Source organism: Pagrus pagrus, assembly GCF_965226575.1.
Source record: "Pagrus pagrus genome assembly, chromosome: 6".
In the NCBI taxonomy this organism is placed as follows: domain Eukaryota; kingdom Metazoa; phylum Chordata; class Actinopteri; order Spariformes; family Sparidae; genus Pagrus; species Pagrus pagrus.
The window spans coordinates 17,282,953-17,299,101 of record NC_140190.1 but is presented as its reverse complement, the minus strand read 5'-3'; the positions used below and the strand labels follow the sequence as shown (position 1 = coordinate 17,299,101).

General features: G+C 39.6%; 1 protein-coding gene across 5 annotated transcripts in view; it reads right to left on the bottom strand.

The window, feature by feature from the left end:
- pex5la (peroxisomal biogenesis factor 5-like a) overlaps positions 1-16,149 on the bottom strand; it is a 102,823-nt gene that overhangs the window by 10,645 nt on the left and 76,029 nt on the right. For all 5 annotated transcript variants that reach the window (XM_084356144.1, XM_084356146.1, XM_084356145.1 and 2 more), the window contains 4 exons: positions 8,778-8,894; positions 6,442-6,585; positions 4,145-4,215; positions 1,941-2,159 (listed from right to left, as the gene is read on the bottom strand). In XM_084356144.1, the coding sequence (XP_084212270.1) occupies positions 1,941-2,159; positions 4,145-4,215; positions 6,442-6,585; positions 8,778-8,894 (551 nt within the window). The remainder of the gene's footprint in view (positions 1-1,940; positions 2,160-4,144; positions 4,216-6,441; positions 6,586-8,777; positions 8,895-16,149) is intronic.

Below are 16,149 nucleotides of genomic sequence, written 5' to 3'. Positions count from 1 at the left end.
TGGATTAGTGTGAGTTAAGGCTGCTGAATGAGCGCTCTTAAGATTGCAGAGCTATGATGTGCACTATACTGCACGTCAACTTGATTCATAGTGGAAAAAAACGAGAGAGAGAGGGAGAGTGACAGGAGGGTAGAGGAGAGATGAAGTATACAGTATATTTGAGTATAAGTATAACTAAACCTCCCGGTTTAAAATAAATGTAAAATTAATATTTGATGAAATGTTTGGTGTTTTATATGACTACTGCTAGAGCAGTGGTTCAGAATTATTTTTTGGGGGGAGTTTAAGTCTTTACTAGATGGCAAACAGCTGTGATATTTTTCAATAAAAACAGGTCTTACTGACCAGATGTGAACATTTTCTGTACTATTTCACCAGTAGGTTAGTTTTTTTTTATATTGAGGTGGATTAATACAAATATAATAGTGAATGTTAATAACCTAAATCTTGACAATCTTCCAACCTATGCACTTAAGTGAAAAATTAAATAAATGTCAGCTACACAGCAATTCTGCTTCACTGGTCATTTGTTTCTTAGCTTTTGGTTAAAGACAAGGATGAAGGAAAAGGCAGGGAGGGTAAAGGAAAGTCAGGAGAGAAAGAAGAAGAGTCAGAGTGATGGAGTAAGCAGCAGAAGTAAAAAGGATGATGTTGTGTGGATTAGAGCGGAGGCTGCAGTAATTGTGAGGTACCTGTATCTCTTCACATTGACTTGGCGATTAATGATTTGATTAAGTGCTGCTTCACCTGGGGAGCAGAATTAGGCCTTTTCAATCTGATACACCTAACAACCTAATTTTTCTTGCTTAAGATAACTTGGACAGCTGGCTTCTGCAGCAGGAACAGTGGTTTGACAAGCTGGATACACGTAGCTCCATGTACGCCGTGTCGCCAGTGAACATACACCAATACCAGCCGCGGTCGAGTGACCTTAAAACAAGTTCTTGCTCTACCTGACAGAGTTATAGCAGTTCGAGTAAAACAAATGAGAGCCTGAAAACAGCTGGCAAAGACCTTGTTGTCGAGTGTGCAACCTGCAGCACGTGATATATTATATCTTTGTCAGTTAGTCAATGAGCTGCTAGATTAAGGGCGGAAATTCAGTTGCAGCATTTTTACGTCAGTTTTTAACTTTTAAAACTTACAGATGGCTATAGATTATTTTCTCTTTTCAATTTTTGACATCTATAACATCACCTATTATTTCAGATATTATATAATACTAATATCAGTATACATCAAGATATATATCAATATATATATACATACATAATACTTTGGAAAATGAGTTTAGGAACTAGTAAAGAGTACCTCCACCAAATCCACTTTTTTTTGCTCCAGAGAAAGCTGCATGTAATCTGATAAATTGCCTCCTGTGATGTCATTTGGTGGCTAAATTGCATTGTGGGTAAAGTAGGCAGCAGGTTTTGAAAAGGAAGAAGAATACGTGGAATAAACAAGGTGATACCTCTGATTCTGCTGAATCAAGTTTGTTTTAAAAACTGTCCATAATGAGTTCAACAGTGTTACATTAGTCTAATGCTAGACCAGTGGGCTGCTTTCAAAAACCTGACAATTCAGTCTTGCTCATTGATTTGTAACACTTGAGCTGAAACAATTAGTTGATTAATTGATTAGTCAACTGCCAGAAAATAATTGGCAACTATTTTGACATTGATTAATTGCCTCAGTCTTTGGTTGCTACTTTTCCAATGTGATGATTATCTGCTTCTCTTTTTTATAACATTGTTAAATGAGTATCTTTGGGTTCTTAACTACGCCTCTGACAATACATGGCATATAAAGGTTCATCTTAGATGACTTTCAAGTGTGTTTGGACACTGGACATTGCAGAAAAAAATATCAAAGGCTTCTATCTGAGCAAAAACAGCTAAATGCTCCATTCTCTTTTTTTCATCAGTTCAGTCTGAATACTCCACCTTTCATGTCTGCCCATGTTTTGAGCGTGAGACATCCTACGTTGGGAGTTTGGGGATCCCATCAGGTGCGTGTTGCCCTTCAGCAGGTGCTTGTACTTTGGATTGTGTCGCAGCCAGCGGAGCAGGGCCTCACAGGCCTCGTTGCGCATACCAGTGTTGGTCAGGCTCACTGCCAGAGCCATGAGGGCTGGGAGGTTGTTTGGGTGGAGCTCCAAACACCTGGATGGACACAGGACCCGGGCATGGGAGAGAAGAGATGTTGTAAGGTGTGCACTTCAAAGGGAAATCTAGATTTGACAGGCATTAATTGGGACAGGCCAAACCGAGGGAACATCAGGCGGAGGCTAATGATTTCTGGGTCAGGATGGAGGCGCTACACCTCTCCTGCTCTGCCTTTGCTGCAGGGGAGCAGGTTTGCATGGTGCCCTCAGCAGCAGGGAGATGATTTGCATTTAGGAAAATAAAATGCCCTTGGTGAATTTTTCCAGAGCGAGAGATGGAAAATGTGTTTGTCCTGCGTGCTAACGTTACATCACTGGTTATATCATTGGGATCGCTGCCACTAAGATTTACACTAACCTTTGTAATTGAAAAGGGGAGAAGAGCAGCATTGTTGGATGAACAACTTGGATTAGTTAAGAGACTGGTGGAGAGCCCAAAACAAGCTTTAGCTTTCATCAAGATAATTTTCAAGCCAGATTTACTACAGTTAATGTGCCAACTTCCTTAAAACCCTCCTAATCTCGGTCAAACCAAATTATTTCAGTCCCCACTTCAATGTGCTGAAGGTGGAGATTATATAAACTTTGGTCCACACACTCACAAGGCTGTGTTCTTTGCACGAGATGTTTAGCCTCTCATATATGCATGGTGTAAAAATGAAAGAAAGTCCAGAGTGACCAGAAAAAACAATATTTTCCAGGGACAGCTCCAGATTTGACGCAGATGTTTGGCCACAGAATTTAGGTTATAAACCATAGTATTACACCATTATAATGAATGTTGTTATTATCATCAGTTCAACATGAATGCAATACAATGAATTGCTTCTTAAAGCAATTGTACATGATATCATAAGAGTCAATTTTCATACTGTGGAATACAGTGAAACAGTACAGAATTGAGCTGGTTACCTATTAATTGACAACAAAAAATACCCACAATTCAGTTGCATTTATGCAAATGTCAGAAAATGTTTCAAAGCTCACATGTTTTGAGCTTCAAGAGTGAAGCATAAAATAGCCAAAAATTAGTGAAAGTGAAGTCAAAATGTTTATTTTTTAACATAATGAGTTCTTCTGTTCAAATTCTGTGTGGCATTTTTCAATGAACTGCTAAAGAAACCCAGAATAGAGCAGGACAACATGGTGCTTGCCAACTGAAGTGTTGCCAGTGTAGCAACAACAGGACTAATGCCAGGTAAACATCTAATCTCACTTCATACCCAAACACACCCCTCACAGATGGAGCTATTACATAATACACAAACTAAAGTGTACGGCACGCAAACTACATGAGATCTGAATGGTGTGTCAGAATACGCACAAGCCTATTGGATTAAGTGAGATTCTAGCAGGAGCTGAGAAAGTAATTCTTCACATCCTTTATAATCCCATTTACACCAAGCAGAAATTAAATGTTTTCATTTTATTTCACAGAATGGACCGTCTATGTGGCTAGAAAACGGAAGGTTGCTCCCCCCCCCCCCCCCCGAATGGCTGTCTTTTGTGTTCTCAGTTGACTTGTCAGTGTTCACACTTCCAGATAGGTGCGATTTCTGGCTTCAGCGGTGTTGTGAATGAAAGTGGGCCACCTCCCATTGAGGACTGTGTTCACATCCTGGCTCTATGCAATCACCACATGTTGGGTGTCTCTATTTTAAGGATAAAAATCGCAGGACGTTTCTCAAGTCGCTGGCTGGAAAAGTGAAATGGTGATGCAGCTGTCTTTGGGACTATAAATACAACAAATCTTTACATCACAATTTTTTGTCCTCTTGCTGAATAGACTGCTGCCAATAAGTTCATTGAAACCTCTCAGGCAAATTTCATACGCTGGGCTTCATCTTTTAACGTGACATTTCCACAGAGCCCCACTTGTGCAAACATATGGTGTCCCCGAGCAGTAACAGCTGTCATCTCTACCGGGTCTGAGAGCGATATCTGATTTTTAAATAGGAATCCGATGCAGTCGTTTCTCCTTACCTCTGGAGGGAGACAATCGCAGCCTGCTCATTCTCATTTTCAGCCTGCGTGGTCCCCAACACCTGCCAAGCCTGCAGGGAAACAAAATACAGGTAACAGTAAACAGCAGGGTGGAAACCTGGACTCCATAGCTTGGATTCTCCAGGGGCTGAAACACAGTTACAGCCTCGTCTGTGAGTGGGAGGTAGCACAGAGCGAAAGATGCCAGTGTTTCAGACACATCCCTGCAGGAATGCATTTAAACATTCAGAACTCCAAAGGATGTAAAACCTCCATGAGGTCGAAAAAGGGGCACTTGTAATTATGATTGAAAATTGGCCGTGTTTAGCCTGGAGGGTTGTCCTTAGATACTCTCAGATACTCCATTAAATCATCAGAGCAGCGGGAGGCCATTTATTATTCAATAAAGCTCTAATATGACTTCCTGACTTTATCTCTTTTTAAAAGTGGAGAGATAATTCAGGTGAGGACTCCTCATTTATTTAGATCTGAAGGACTAGTTGATTACTTGGTTAACAGAAAATTAATCAGGGACTCTTTTGATGATGGATTTATAGTTTGAGTCAGTCTCACACTGAAAATATTTGGGTTTTGGACTGTTGGTCAGACAAAACAGACTAATATTTGAAAGTTTTATTCACATTATGTTTAGTCACCTTTGATGACTTTCTTCCTATCAGTTTCATCAAAAGAAAAAACAAACAAATAAAAATCCATACAATATCTTTAAAGGCACTACATAATAATATAGTGATGAATACCAACTAAATATTTGAGCTGCAACAAAATTAGTCAATTGTTTTTTTTTTAACTAATAGTTCTGGTCTTTATTTGATAGGACTGGTGAAGCCTGATAGCAAATGGGGAAGAGACAGGTTGGATTCAAACCTTCATACGGACTCAACCTTTGAACATGGGGCACGTGCTCTACCAGATGAGCTACTTGGGAACCTCTTGACGACCTGTTTTGTCTATAAAATGTGAAAAAAACCCTCAAAATCTCAATCGAATCAGGCTTCTTGTTTTGTCTTACCAACGGTGCAATACCCTCAAACATTTAATTACCAGTGATATGAAATAGAGAGAAGCAGCAAATCCTCACAGTGGAGAAGCTGGAACAAGTTTGGCTCTGTAGCTTGAAACATGACTCAAATGATCAGCTGATCATCGAAATAGTTGATTACTCATTCCTCCATTCAACCTGTATTTAAATCTCGAAGAATCATTGAGGACATGTCCTCATTTTCAATGATGTTGTGAGTACAGCAACAACAACAACAACAACAACAACAACAACAACAACAACACAGTTTTAAACAGTGACATTCAAGAGTGGAGTAGTTAGTTGTGATGGTACAATTGTGTTAAGTTTTCTAAACTTGGGGTTGTGGTTGATCTTTGTGCCCCTGTTGGTCCACATCAGGATGACTCAAGTAGAAAATACCCTTGATCGGCACAAGAGGGCAGACAATGATACCACTAACCTCAAATCCAGAACGTGAGATTATGAGATTACTCCTCTGTATTTTGTGTCTGTAAGGGCACACTTAATAACCTGTTCTCAAGCTGATCTCTGCAGATGCTTTTTTGTTCCACTCTTTGAAATGAGGGGCGAAATTATTTCTGAATGATTCGGAGGTCTTCACAGTGGGGCAATAAGCCACTAAGCGCCCTATGAGGAATTTTCGAATCGTATTAGTTCCATACACCGCGGGATAATCCTCTCCTCGGAATAACTGGCACATTTCTGTATATTCCAGGGGATTCAGAGAGCACTTTGTATGAAGGCTTTGCTCTTTCAGCCTGCAAAGAGGTCACTTCTTTTCAAACGGGGAGAGTACAAGAAAAAGAGAGGAGAAACCTGCAGAATGAGCTATTATTCATCTCACTGGGCAAAACGGAAATTCTCATCAACAGTATGAGCAAGTTGGGTCATTTTTTCTACAGTAAACAACCCTTTTGACAAGAAAAATATTATTTGCTTGTGACAGGCAATCAGCGTCTAGCCTGTGGGCGCTGCCTACTAAATCTGCTTCACAAAGCCTGTGGTCAGCGAGGCACTCTTTCTCCCTCGCTTCTCTCAACACGAGCTGGACTTATTGGTGCTGGATTTAGCCTCAAGTTTGTGCTGAAACGCCAACAACACCACTCAGGTTTTATTGGCCATTTGTGCCTTTAAATGTGCTTCCATCCCTTTTGGAAATACATCCACAGCTGTAAATACAGGTGTCTCCACGGTTACCTCGAAAAAATACAATGTGTTTGTCACCGTGTGTGTGTGGACAAAATGAATTCACCTCTGAATCATGAGGGTCCTGCAAGACAGCTGCTTCCAGCAAAAGCACAGCGTTTGGCAAGTCTCCCTCTCGAGACTTCTTTTGTCCCTCGTCAAATGCGTTAGGCAAGTCCTTATAGGGATTATCTGTGTGGAAGTAGTAACCCTGTCAGCGAAAAAAAAACAACAGAAAAAAAGTAGGGACAGTGGCAATGTCAGTTTCTCTCTTTCATATTCAAATGCAAACCAGGGCAACTGTCCTGTGCAGTTGTATATTTAAACCGAGCTCCAGCAGCAGGAATTGATCTTTTCTGCTTCACATCAAACCTGAGCAGAGCTCCCTGGGCTTTGTCTGTTCTCTTTAAATGTTAAACTTTGCAATTTCAAAGTGTGATTACCCTGGTGTGTTGTTGACCGCTTCTGAGCGCCATGACTTTGAAACAGCTTTTTCTTTAAGAACTAGCTCTGTGCTGGGGTCAATCAGGAAGCCCACAAGTCTGATTTCCTTATATAAGAAGGTCAGCTGGCCAGTAAAATATACCGCTCAGCCACATGTTCTGTCCTCTTTATAACATATATGGCGATGCTTTACACGCAGGAAACAATATGGGCCATATTGCACCCTGGTCTGTATGTATTAACTAGTAGAAGGTAAATCAGTCAACACATGTGAAATGAAAATGCACCAATTTGTGGAAGTGATTTTGTTTACCTACACATTTTAGGCTCTGAATGATGGCAAGCGCCCATCAATCAAAGATACCACCGCAGCCTCAGTTTTCAGCTTGTATTTTACTCTTAGGTTTCTCATTTTCACTTCCTGTGAATAGAGAAATGTCAACAGCCAACAACAGGGTTTAAAGGAATAGTTTGAGTTTACTTTGGGTGATTCCTTTTTTCTGAATTCCTTTTGATTTTCGTTTCTCTGGAAGAGAATTAGATTAAAAGATTACTATCACTCAATCAGTCATCTCTGTAAATTTACTATCAAGCTTGAGCCTGGAGATGATTCATTTATCTTAATAAAAAGACTGGACACAAGTGGGAAATGTAGCTAGCAATCTTTCTCTCCATCAAAACCACAAGCACCCACTAAAGCTCCTTTATTAACCAGTGTGTATGATTTAGCAGAAAATGACAACCTTTATTTTCAGGTGATTATACACCAAGTTAAACTTAATTATCAACATTATATTTCATTTCTGCCAATAAAACCCCATCAACCCCACACAGTGGACTTTTAAGACATTATATATCACTTGTTTAACACTTACACATATGTAAAAACGACATGGTATCAGCGAGTGGTATGAGATATAGTGACCCTCTAGAGTCTATACCCAGCTGGCCACCAACATTGTTAGACGGTGACAATAGGTTGACCGTAGGTTGTGATGTCGCATGAACAAAATTCAATGTCAGGTCATCTAATGTAACCAATATTCAACATCTCACGCTTACATCATTTTGACATAGACTACCGACATGAACTGTGCGGTATGGTGACTAAAACCCAACACGTGCAAAAAGTTATAATATCAATGTCCACACTGAGTGAAGCTGCAACATCATTAGATGTTGATGTTTGGTTGGTTTTAAGTCGTGGTGTTGAGTAACCAGAATTCAACATCCATCCACCGTTGGAAGTTGATGTCAAGCCGACATTGACTTTTGACATCAACCCAATTTTCATTTCCAACTAAAATTGAATGTCTGTCCAACATTAGAGTCCAACGTCTTGCTGATGTTAAACTGATGTCCGCTGCGAGCTGGGTAATCTTTAATTCTACGATTTTATGTGTGGATTAAACAAATCAGATATAACGTATTAATAGGTCAGTGTAGAGGTGTTAGTAGACACATATTTAAACGTTGTAGATAGCCAGGCTAGCTATTTTCCCCCTCTTCCAGTCATTATGCTAAGCTAAGCTAATCACTTCCTGGCCCAGGCTTTACACTTAACGTACAGACATGATAGTGGTATCGATCTTTTCATCTAAATCTCTGCAAGAAAGCAAAAAAGTGTATTTACTCAAATGTGAAACCTTTCCTTTGATTTTGAGGAAAAAGGCACATGTGTGTGAGCTCTCAGACTGGTGGTGTGTGTGCTCTTTTCTACTTAAACCAAACTTAAGGAGATATACGTGACTCAAGTGAATTTTTAGATAAAATCGTCAAGTCAAAAGTGTTGTAAACATGCCTTGTATTACTTTTTCTCCAAGGTAACTCATTTTATAGTTTAACACTAGACTGACATGCATCGTTTACTACAGAGGCGATCTTTACTGTATATCTCTGCATCAGTGCAACCAAATAAACTTCTGCACATGCTGATTGGGACATTTTAACGATATTGACCTTCTCATGTGGAGAGACACTCTGGGGAATCTGCGCCTGCTCATTTTCTGTCAGCCAGTTCCGTCGGGCGAGCTCTTCCCACTCCGCCTGCATCTTATCCCAGAACTCGGTATCTGACTGCAGACGTCAGAGAGAGAGAGAGAGAGGGGCACAGTGGGAGGAAGGGGGGGTGGAGAGATGGGGAAAGGGGAGAGGAGGGAGTGAGTGATTAATGCACAGTAGAACAACAGCTCTTGTAATTTCCCATCAACCACCCGTTGGAAATGTCACGTCTGTCCGGCTCACTAGCTGGCTGTAACGTATGGACTTCACACCTCTGATGACTCACTACATTTGCAAGTCGAGGCAGAGTTTAAAGGAGCTATCCGTGCACTTCAAATGGAAACCAAGGCAACTGTCCTGTGCAGTTGTATGTTTAAGCAAAGTTCCAGCAGCAGGAATCGATCTTTTCTGCTTCACATCAAACCTTGGGAACCTTCTTCCATTCCAGATCAAAGGTCTTTCAAAAATGCTATTACTTAGCAAACTCAAGCTAAAGTAGTTTTTTTTCTGATGCTGTTAAAGAAATCAAGTCAAGTCAGATTTATTTCCATAGCACATTTAAAACAACACAAGTTGACTTTGCTCTAAAAACAAAGCCAAAGAGTGTAAGGTCAACAGAACAGACAATAAAGCGTGTTTATGTCAGACAAAACCTTTTTATCCTGCATTTAAAATGACACATTTATGTGGTCAAAAAATGTCTGATTGAGGCTGTTAATCTCTCCGTTAGCCCTGACTTTTGAAACTGTTATATGATGACATTTCAATTTGCTGCAGAAATCGGTTAATTATGCCCATTCACCTGCTGGAATAGCTTTCCAACAGAAAAACTAAAGCCTATAGACTGAACGTATAAGATCCAAGCTTATATTGGTCTTACACTTTCTTTAAACAACAATAACTGGCATGGTTTGAATGTATCTCAATCCAAATCCTTTAGTACACAACCTTTGTTTTCTTTCCTTGCAATTTACACAACATCCAAATATGAAATCTTACTGTAATTAAATGTAACAACAGCCCCCCAATGACTATCAAATAGCCACAATTAACTGCTGCCACTTAAAAGCTTCAAGCACTTGCAAAGAAACAACATATATATACTTGTTGAAGAAAAGGTGTTTCATAAATAATATGCTTGTAGCATGATCAACAACATGGAGAAAAAGTCAGCAAGGCAGTGAAGATTCAGAAGAAAATGGTACACATTTTCAACTCCTACAATAAACTGCAGACAAAAATTGTTGGACACTTCAGGAATCAGCGGTGCCGACAGATTCTGAAAAGCCTCTGCTGTGCAACTAACTGTTATAATCATAGTAATGTTGTTTGGGTGTTGATTTGCCTCATTTCATAATTCAAGAACATTGGAGAAATTGTTCAGTTGTACTTTGCCTCAAACCCAGCGTTCGAATAGATTTGAGTTAGGGTTTTGTGCGTCATTTGTTCAACTAATCAGGTTAGCTCAGCAAAAGATGAAGGTCTGAAAAGCAGATCAGACCAGATGAGTAGTTTGGAAAAAATGCAGTCAGAAGGAAAAGCAGTGTGAAGAGGAGCTAGAGGAAATTTAATCATGAGTCAGACTTACAATTTTTACTCTCGAGTTTGATTGTTTATTGTGATGGCACAGGGTAAGTGCTGAAGAAAACCTTGAAACTTTCATTTTCATATTTAATGCTGAACTGAAGGCCAAGTTGTTTCCATGTAGGTACAGACTCTCTAAAGATGTGAAAAGTTTGATGGTTATTCACTATTTAGGTTGGTAAATACATTATTAACAAAATGAATACGTGTGGACATTTTTTTCTAAATAACCAAATTTGATGCATTACATATTTCAGAATTGGGCCTTACTAAACTGATAGTAAATCTGTTGTTTTTCTATCTTCTACCCCACTGATAGCAGTGCAGGTGCTGGTTTTAGTTTTTTTAATCAACATCAAACATGAAAAATACTTTCATTGTTTTGCAGATGACACGCTGCTTAACTTCTCACTCAATTCTAATGAATGTATCAATTTCTGCTGCAATGGGGTCTCTTTCAAAACAAAATAAAAGTCTGGTCTAGCTCCGCAGGAGAGTTGGTTGCAGAGCCAGACCTATAAGGAATAAACACTCAAGATCAAATCAGATCCTGCTCTTATTCAGAGCTGTTTACCGACGAGAGGAGAGCTCAGAGTTAACATTCAAGCTTATGGGATTTAAAAGTGGATTTATCCTCACTCCTGTTTATCAACATGACTGCAGCCGAGATTTGCAGAGGTGACCTCCGTTCTCGGGTGTTTATAAACAGTAACGTTGACTGCCCACTGGAACTGGGAAATGTATGAAGGCCATTACAGAGAGGGGAGTGGAGAAGAAGGGAGATAACTAGAGTCTCTGGTGAGTGCTGAGTTTAGTTAGTGACCTGAAAGCAGACAGGGTTTGCTGTAGACCTTCTGGGTGTCGTTGCTTGCTATCTTACGGCTAATGTACAGTAAAATAATCTTGCTGTTTGAGAAAAATAAACACTCCTGTGAGTAATGTGATAAAAATCCCATATGATCCCACAGTCAAACCTGCTTTGCTGTTGGTGAACAAACCATTAAAACAACCACAATTGCCAAATCTATCTAAGGTCATGGACGAGGAAATGTTGTAAAGTTTTATTAACTTCCTTCCTCAGTGTCTCCAGGAAGTTATAGCCACAGGCAATTAAATGAAATGTGCTGTTACCTTGTGTAGACTTGTGGATTTCTCTGGGTGTAATACATTTAGAGTAATGCAAGAACCCAACTCAACAAAATATATCATGATGGTCTAGTTGTTTTTAGACATTTAAGTGCAGAAATCTTACCTGTTGTGTCTTTAAGTATTAAACAATAAATCTAAATATCAATTCCAATTTTTAAGTTAAGATAAGACTCCTTGTTGTTTTAGTTTCAGCCAGATTCAACCTGTTCCTGCTGCTTATTAAACACATACTGTATTCAGTCTGTCTCCAAAAGTGAGGGGTCTGATGAAACTCAGGCTGGAGTTTTTAACGAGATGTTAAAACACTGTCAGTCATAGTTTTCTGCATCTCAGGAGTATTGCTAAAATTAGAAACAGCATCATGAATTTTAGTGATAGAGGGAACATTATAAGTGCCTTTATCTCTTCTCACTTTGACTAGTGCAACAGTCTGTTTATCTGCCTTTGCCAAGAGGAGTTGAAACAGCTTCCGCATGTTCAAAAAGCTGCACCGAGGGATTTAACTAAAACCACTTAGCAGGACCGCACAATATCTCTCCTGTTTTACCATCTCCTCACTGCATTCCTGTTTATTTTGGAGCTGATTTAAAGGTCCATGTGGTGACTTTTCCACTGGAGATTATTTACTTATTTTCTTTTCCTATAATCATAAATATTTATAACTTTCCATGTTTGAGAGTGTTTTAGTTGTCACCTATTAAATTTAATAAAACTTTTATTATTCATGCACTGGACACAAACATTGTAGTGCATGAGAGATAATGTGTCTTTAAGTCATGCTAGTGGTGTAGCTCACACTAAAATATGTCAACAGTTATTTAATGGGTTTCCATAAAGTTTTGTACATGAATTCATGGTCCCCAGAGGATAAATACTCCTGACTTTAGTGAACCCCTGACTTTTTCTCCACCACCAGCAGCAGGTTGACATTTTTGGCTTTTAATGAAATGTCTCAATAACTATTAGATGGATTGCCATGAAACATTCTTCATTTTCATTATGACATGAATACAAGCGAGGCAGAATACAAATTAATAACCAGCTCCGTAATACACAACACTTTGTTGCCCATACTGATGGACTTTTACTCTGCTGAGACTCTTTGCAGCCATCTGAAGGCAGCATACATCTCTTTCATCTGCAGTCTCTAATTGGAGTGCACACTGAGAAGCCACAATTGTCACGGCTTACACAAATGCAGACGTGCAGAGGGAGTCACGTTGAAAACAAAAAGCAAGCTTTAATGTCCAATGTGAAATCCAAAGTTCAAAGACTAAAATCCAAAAAGGAAATAACAAAAGAGCGGCAAAGGAAAGTCCAAGGAAAGAACTAAAGACAAATACAAAACTGAGGACAAACCATAACATTGGAACACAGGGGCCACAGGAGGATCAAGGAAAGAGCACATAGATGGAAACAGATGAACCAACAAAGAGTGAGGGAACAACACAGGCTTAAATACAAACGAACGAGGGGGTGAGGTGCAGGTGTGGCGGGGAAAATCAGACTGGGGAGGAGCACAGGAACACAGGAGGGAAACAGAACACTAGCAGCACAGGTGAGCAGGAACTAGAAAGTGAAAACAAGGCACTAAGACAAACCATGACAACAATTTACATGGCAGATGGTTAAATTTCCCCACACCACTAATCCCAGTGTGCCAGGTAAGCACCAAAATTGGGGGTTTCACTTGCCTGCGAACCCATCCCTGTGATGCTGTCTTGTTGCATAATCAACAAAAACTATTAAAAAACAATGTTGTTAATGCTCTGCATGTATTTTAGTGCACCTTGATTTTCAACCGCCAGACAGCAGATGCTGTTTTATTGTCTGATCATGTCATAAAAATGACAGCATCTGACCTCGATGGTGCTGCTTTAGTTCCACTTTTTTTTTGCATAAAGTTTTTACTGATTACTTATAATTTATAGCCCTGAAAACTGCTAGAAGGAAAGTGTATTTATTGTTGTAATGACCTGTACAAACACTCCAGTAATATTTAAAATTTGCTGAGTTATCTTTAGATGGGAGTTTGAAGTCTTAGATACACAGCTACATGACGTGTCGACAGCCACCGCTTCTTTTTCTGTCCTCTTCATTTCTACCTATTGTGGTAAAAATGTACGCACATCTCTTCGTGAGCTGTGCCTTTGCTCCGAGCACACAGCATCGCTGCTACAGATGCGAGTTAACATCATGTTTATTTTTTATGTAAAACTCGTATCCATCCACAGTGGAGGTTTTTTTCTCCAGCTGACTGAGCCCATGATTCATGGCTGTCTTCCTGTCAGAGGCAGAGCAAACAGGGAAGAATAATGCCAAACAGAGCAGAACAGCCTCATGTGACTTAGTGGGTCCTCTACAGCCAGAAACTCATCAGTACATGACTGCAATGTATACGGTAAGTGTGTGTATAGTGCCACTATAGAGGGTAGGATCTACTTTAAGAATTTGTGTGTCAAAGGCCTTCTCATCTCCACATCGCAGAGTCTTGTGATTGACGTGGAGGCCACAGTGTGACCCTGATGGTGAGAGATGGCAGGTAATTGCATGCTGCTGACTCTCAGACAAATTGCCTGAAGGCGAGTCTCACAGAGCCATCAGAGGAAGTTGACTATCAGAGCTCCAGAGGAGAAGGAAACACGTGGAGGGAGGCGGTGGTGGGGCTGGAAAAGTCACACTTGTTTTAGGAACATATATTTAGAGTAAGTGTCACTGAAGCCTTAAAAGTTCACATTGTACTTATTCATTTAGGTACATGATTATGATGTCATGATGTGGCTTTGTTTGGTTTTGATGGTACAGTTTTATTTATTTACTTGCAGGCGATATTTGCTAATACCCACGCACATGAATGTCATGAAAATGATTTCTTAGGAAGACATAATTGGCTTTTGATTATGCATTGGATCCCCTAATTACCCTCGCCAAGGAGGTTATGTTTTCAACCATGTCCATTTCTTGGTTGGTTTATCAGCAGGATTACACAAAAACTACTGAGCAAATTTCCTGGAAACTTGGATAGAGGATGGGTCTCGGCCCAGAATAGACCCCATTAACTTTTGGTGCAGACCCAGATAAAGGGACGGATCCAGGAATTTTCTCTCACTTTCTTTAACATTGCGAGATAGGAAGCTCATTTGACATTTTCGTTAATTTTTAGGGAATAATTAGTGGATCTTGTTGAATAAAAATCAAGCGTATTTAGGTGGCTGGTATCTATGAGTGTGTACATAAGGGGACTGTTGGGCCTTGGCGGAGATATGCACCATTCTATTGTAGTTCAACTTGCAATAACTCAAATTTTGCAATGTATATGATACTGGATATATATTTTGCAGTGGTAAAAATTCTCCTTTCCAAATAAAAGACTTGCATCAACAAAGTTACTAGACAAAGTAAAAATATTATGTAATGTACTCAAAGTGTCCAAATAAAAGCACTCCATAAGAGGAACCTTATTGTTTTGTATATTACTTATTTTTAGTTATGCATTCATGAAAATGATGTTCTCTCTGCGTCATCTGAGAAGCATAAAATGAGAATGTTTTTTGTTTTCTTTTCTCTGCTGCCCTTTATACTGTGAATTTTTCTATATTTTGTTTAATGATGTATGAGATAAAAGTGGGTTTCTGGATGGGAATGAATCACATTGTGTGAAATGGTTGAAAACGAAACCCTCAAATTGACAACTTACTGAGTGAATGCATGGAAGTTCAAGAAGAAAAACCTCATATGAGAAAAGGGGGGAAAAAATTGCAAACTTCCAAGTAAACGGTGGCTTTCCACCACTGTTCCCTTTGCAAAATAAGCAGTCACATGACCAACAGTTCCAGCCCTCTGGCAGATTGCTGCACAGCCCAGCGTTGCTCTTGGCCTTGTGTTTATGTGAATGGTTCTCATCCTACGGTCATTATGCTCATTTACATAATCTAGTTGAATTTCTTTTTCATTATTTCTCATTGTGTTGTGGGCCTGTATTTGCACTGTGACCTGGTCCATCATGTCGTTATTTGTGTCTCATAGACAGTCAATTGATTACGCTGTGTCACCCCATCTGGCGTGTAACTTGTCCGCCCCCTAATTGCGACAACAAATTGCTCACAGAATTGAAACTGAGTAAAGATACGGACTTGTTTTTAATTTAGAATGAAATGTAGTGATATTTCTTTGTAATGCTGTGAAGGGCGTTTTTTACACTAACATTGGCAGTTTAATTATGTGGAACATGGCGAAGATACAGAGAGGTAATTTATATCCTGTGTATCACTGGAGCGAACCCATAGCGGTGACTCTAATTTCAGCAGCTCTGATGAAGTGTTACGAGAAAATGGATTGAATCCAGAGCGCTTCCTGCCGCCAAATGTGTCACCACTGTTTGGAAATGATTAGGGGTTTGAGGTGGGTCGAGGATTCATTAGGTGCTTCATGAATACATTCTTGACAACACAGATAATCATGGCAACACCTACAGAGGTTACACATACCCTGTACTGTTGGTGTCAGCCACTTTCAGGAAAGGTTTATTTATATTGTGCCTCCAGAATCCAATTAGTGCTTCTTAGTCAGCTGTACTGAGGTAATATATACGGTGAAA